The sequence below is a fragment of the Triticum aestivum genome, chromosome 7B (assembly GCF_018294505.1).
Source record: "Triticum aestivum cultivar Chinese Spring chromosome 7B, IWGSC CS RefSeq v2.1, whole genome shotgun sequence".
Taxonomy (NCBI): domain Eukaryota; kingdom Viridiplantae; phylum Streptophyta; class Magnoliopsida; order Poales; family Poaceae; genus Triticum; species Triticum aestivum.
The window spans coordinates 639,129,851-639,133,018 of record NC_057813.1 but is presented as its reverse complement, the minus strand read 5'-3'; the positions used below and the strand labels follow the sequence as shown (position 1 = coordinate 639,133,018).

The 3,168-nt window shown below is 51.7% G+C and overlaps 1 protein-coding gene across 1 annotated transcript; it reads left to right on the top strand.

The window, feature by feature from the left end:
• The first annotated feature begins 465 nt into the window (after window positions 1-465).
• Window positions 466-3,168, top strand: LOC123159898 (uncharacterized). Its single transcript, XM_044577705.1, has 3 exons — window positions 466-2,037; window positions 2,114-2,360; window positions 2,695-3,168. Exons 1-3 carry the CDS (start codon window positions 547-549, stop codon window positions 2,982-2,984), a joined length of 2,028 nt encoding a protein of 675 aa, XP_044433640.1. The 5' UTR covers window positions 466-546; the 3' UTR covers window positions 2,985-3,168.

Here is a 3,168-nt window from a genome sequence, read left to right as displayed (position 1 = left end):
AAACCGGCAAAAAGAAAAAAAAACAGACAAAAAGTCGGTTGAGGGATCCTTCTAGAAGGTTCCCAAAACCAGTTTGCCTGCTTTGACGCTGGAATTGGGCCGGCCCGTTTCGCGGTGCTCTCTCGAGCGCTTCAGCGGAAGCGCAGCATCCGGACGCTCGCGGGCGTCAAATAGGAAACGCCGTCTTGCCTGTCGATTGTACTACGAGGCACTCCTCCCCGCTCGCTAGTCGTGCCGTGCCGGGCTGGCACGCGTGCCTGGCAAGGCAGCCCAGGCACGGCCCTAGCCGGGCCACGTGCCAGGCACGGCCCTAGCCGGGCCACGTGCCAGGCACGGCCCACAAAACCACGTGCCGTGCCGGCCCGTGACGGGCCAGGCACACGGGCTATCGTGCTGGCCCGACAAGACCGGCCCGTTTGGACAGGTTTGGTTCCGTCCGAAGTGCGCAGCGGTATAGCGTTCATATCCTAACAAACCCTAGACCTACACCCTCTCACGGCGCCGCCGCCGCCGCCGCCGCGCCTGCGAAAGAAAGAAGTCGCTCCGATGGACGACAAGGCGAGCAGTCCGCAACAGCGCTCCAGCGACGCGTCCGAGGTTCTGGGCCACATCCGTGGGCACTACAAGGAGGCGCTCGGCCGGCTGCCGTTGAAGGAGCTGCCGGAGCTCATCCCCTCGCTCCTCGGCGCCGGCTTCTGCTTCGGGCTCCTCGACCCCGTCTCCAACATCATCTTCAACACCGTGTCCAGCAGCAAGGACGACGGCGCCGCCAAGAAGATGTCGAAGAAGAGGAAGAGAAGATCGCAGATTGAGGCAGACTTGCTCCAAGATTCCAGGGACGGCGTCGTCCAGCGGTCGCTCAGCGGCCTCGTCACCTTCCTCGTCTGCCGCTTCCGCTACCTACACAGGCGGGAAGCTCTGCGCTACCTACGGCTGGCCAAAGCTGATCTCGATTTGGCTGCCCGCCTCGTCCAGCTCGACCGTGGGATCACATCGGCCATCTGCTCCTCCCCCCTTACCACCAAGATAGCTCCATTGACCACCGCCGTCACGGTGGCCCTCAAGTGCGCCGCCACCACGGCGAAGCACCCCTGCCCTTCCACATTCACGGCCAACTGGTCATCCATGTCATCCCCTCCGACTTCACCACCAGACACCACCGACCGTCTTCACAAGTTGCTCCCCACTTTACCTCAGCTGGGGCTCGGGCTTGGCCACCTCGATGCGTCTCAGATTCGAACTCTAAGATCGCATCTCACTAGGTGGATGAAATGCAACAAGGGGATGAAGGTTCCCCTTGAACTAAGGGCGTCCGTTAGCTCTGTGCTTCTTGGTAAAATCCACAGTATCTACCTGGAGGCAATTGCAGACCTTCCAAGGGACGCCTTGTGCCAGCGCCACCATCGCGGCCTCCTCAAGGCTGGTTACTGCTTTGGCCCCATTGATGACCCTGTCTCCAACGTCCTACTCAACACCATTTGGTATGACACTGCATTCCCAGCTCAAGATGAGTTTCTGATAGACATGCTCTGCACTAAAAGCCTTGCACGCTTGGAACAACGCTCAATGGCTGGCCTTGTGACATTTGTTCGTGCCCTGTTCCCTGAACTCGCCGAGAATGTCGCCATGTTATATCTACTTAAGGCTAATGCCAACCTTCGTGAAGCCATTGCAAAGCTGCAGCTAGAACATCATCATTTGTCTGGATCCTATAAGAAAGCGTACAAGATGGCCGCTCGGGTAGCATGTCATCCGAACCCAAAAGCGCTACGAGAGTTTGCCCTGTCAACTGCGCCATCAGTCATGTCCTCTGTGCGATCACTTGTGAAAACCACTGCACACACGTTATCCTCCAGAGAAGTCGGTGACATCTCTGCCCTGTTGATATCTCTAAGGCCGTCAGTCCAGAAAGTTCCCAAATTGACGCCCCGTGCGTCTAGTTTTGTCTCACGCCGCCAGGCAAGGTTCGAGGTTGATCAAATTTTCTTTCGTGACACGGTTGAAGCTGCACTGAGAGAATTTTCAAAGCAATCTGTGGTGGGTTCATTTTCCAATCGATCTTCACTACTGCTAATGTGCTCACTGATTTATTACACTGTCTGCCTTCTTGTAGGAGGGAATTGAGTATCAACTTCATGTTATATGTGGTGTGAATGCACAAGTAACAGAGAATGGGGAGTACGGTTTCTACGACCTCGCAGATGGGTACCCATACTGTCATATCAACTTCTATGCAGCACCAAAGGGTTCACCTTCTGAAGCTGGCACAGCCCCCACTCTGTTTTTCGTTGAATGTAGCAATGTTGATGAAGATGAAAATGTGCTGCGTTGTTGTGTGGTAGATCCATCAACCGATGATGGTAAACTTTTCTTGTGCCTGCTTAAGCTTTCTGCATTAATAGATGCTGCTTTACTAGTTTTGCACGCATTCATAAACCAACACACAAACACTAGGCACTGGTTTTTATGTTTGCTATACCCTCTGTGGATGATTGATTGAAATGGATTGTTAGGCTGTTGTCCTCAAATACCCCTTTTGTGCTATGTGCAGTGGTAGATGCTGAAACTGTTTTATCTATAAGCATAATATTTACTTGACTGTTAACGCGAGACACTTTGTCATTTAGAAGGTGGTTTTGGTCTGTTGTGATGACTTGCAGCTAATTATCGTTTCTTGTTTTGCTCTGTGAAAAGGCCGTTGTTACCACTGTGAGTACAGAGGGACCAGACTTGTGCATCCTTCTTCTGGAACATACCATGGGTGTGATGCAGAGTTTGAAGAAATTGCTTCTGATGGATATGGACTCACCATTGATGAACTTATCTACCATGGGATGCGCAGAAGTGAGTTTATGGGCTGGTTGCCTGAAGAGGATTCAATCTATTTTGATCCACAATGGGACATAAAATTTGCCCGTTATATAAATGATGCTGCTAAGCCAGGGAGAACACCTGTTCAATCAAACGGGCTCATCGCGCCATAATACTTTTTTTTGGGGGTTGTGCTGTCAAACTTCAAAATGTACATTTAGTATTTTGAAATATGTACGCTGTGTATGCATGTTATATATAGTAATGTCGATCTGTTCTTGTTATTGTCATATAATTGTTGCCGAACTTGAAACATTCAGACTGTATAACGATGTGTCATCATCTTGTTTTGCTATA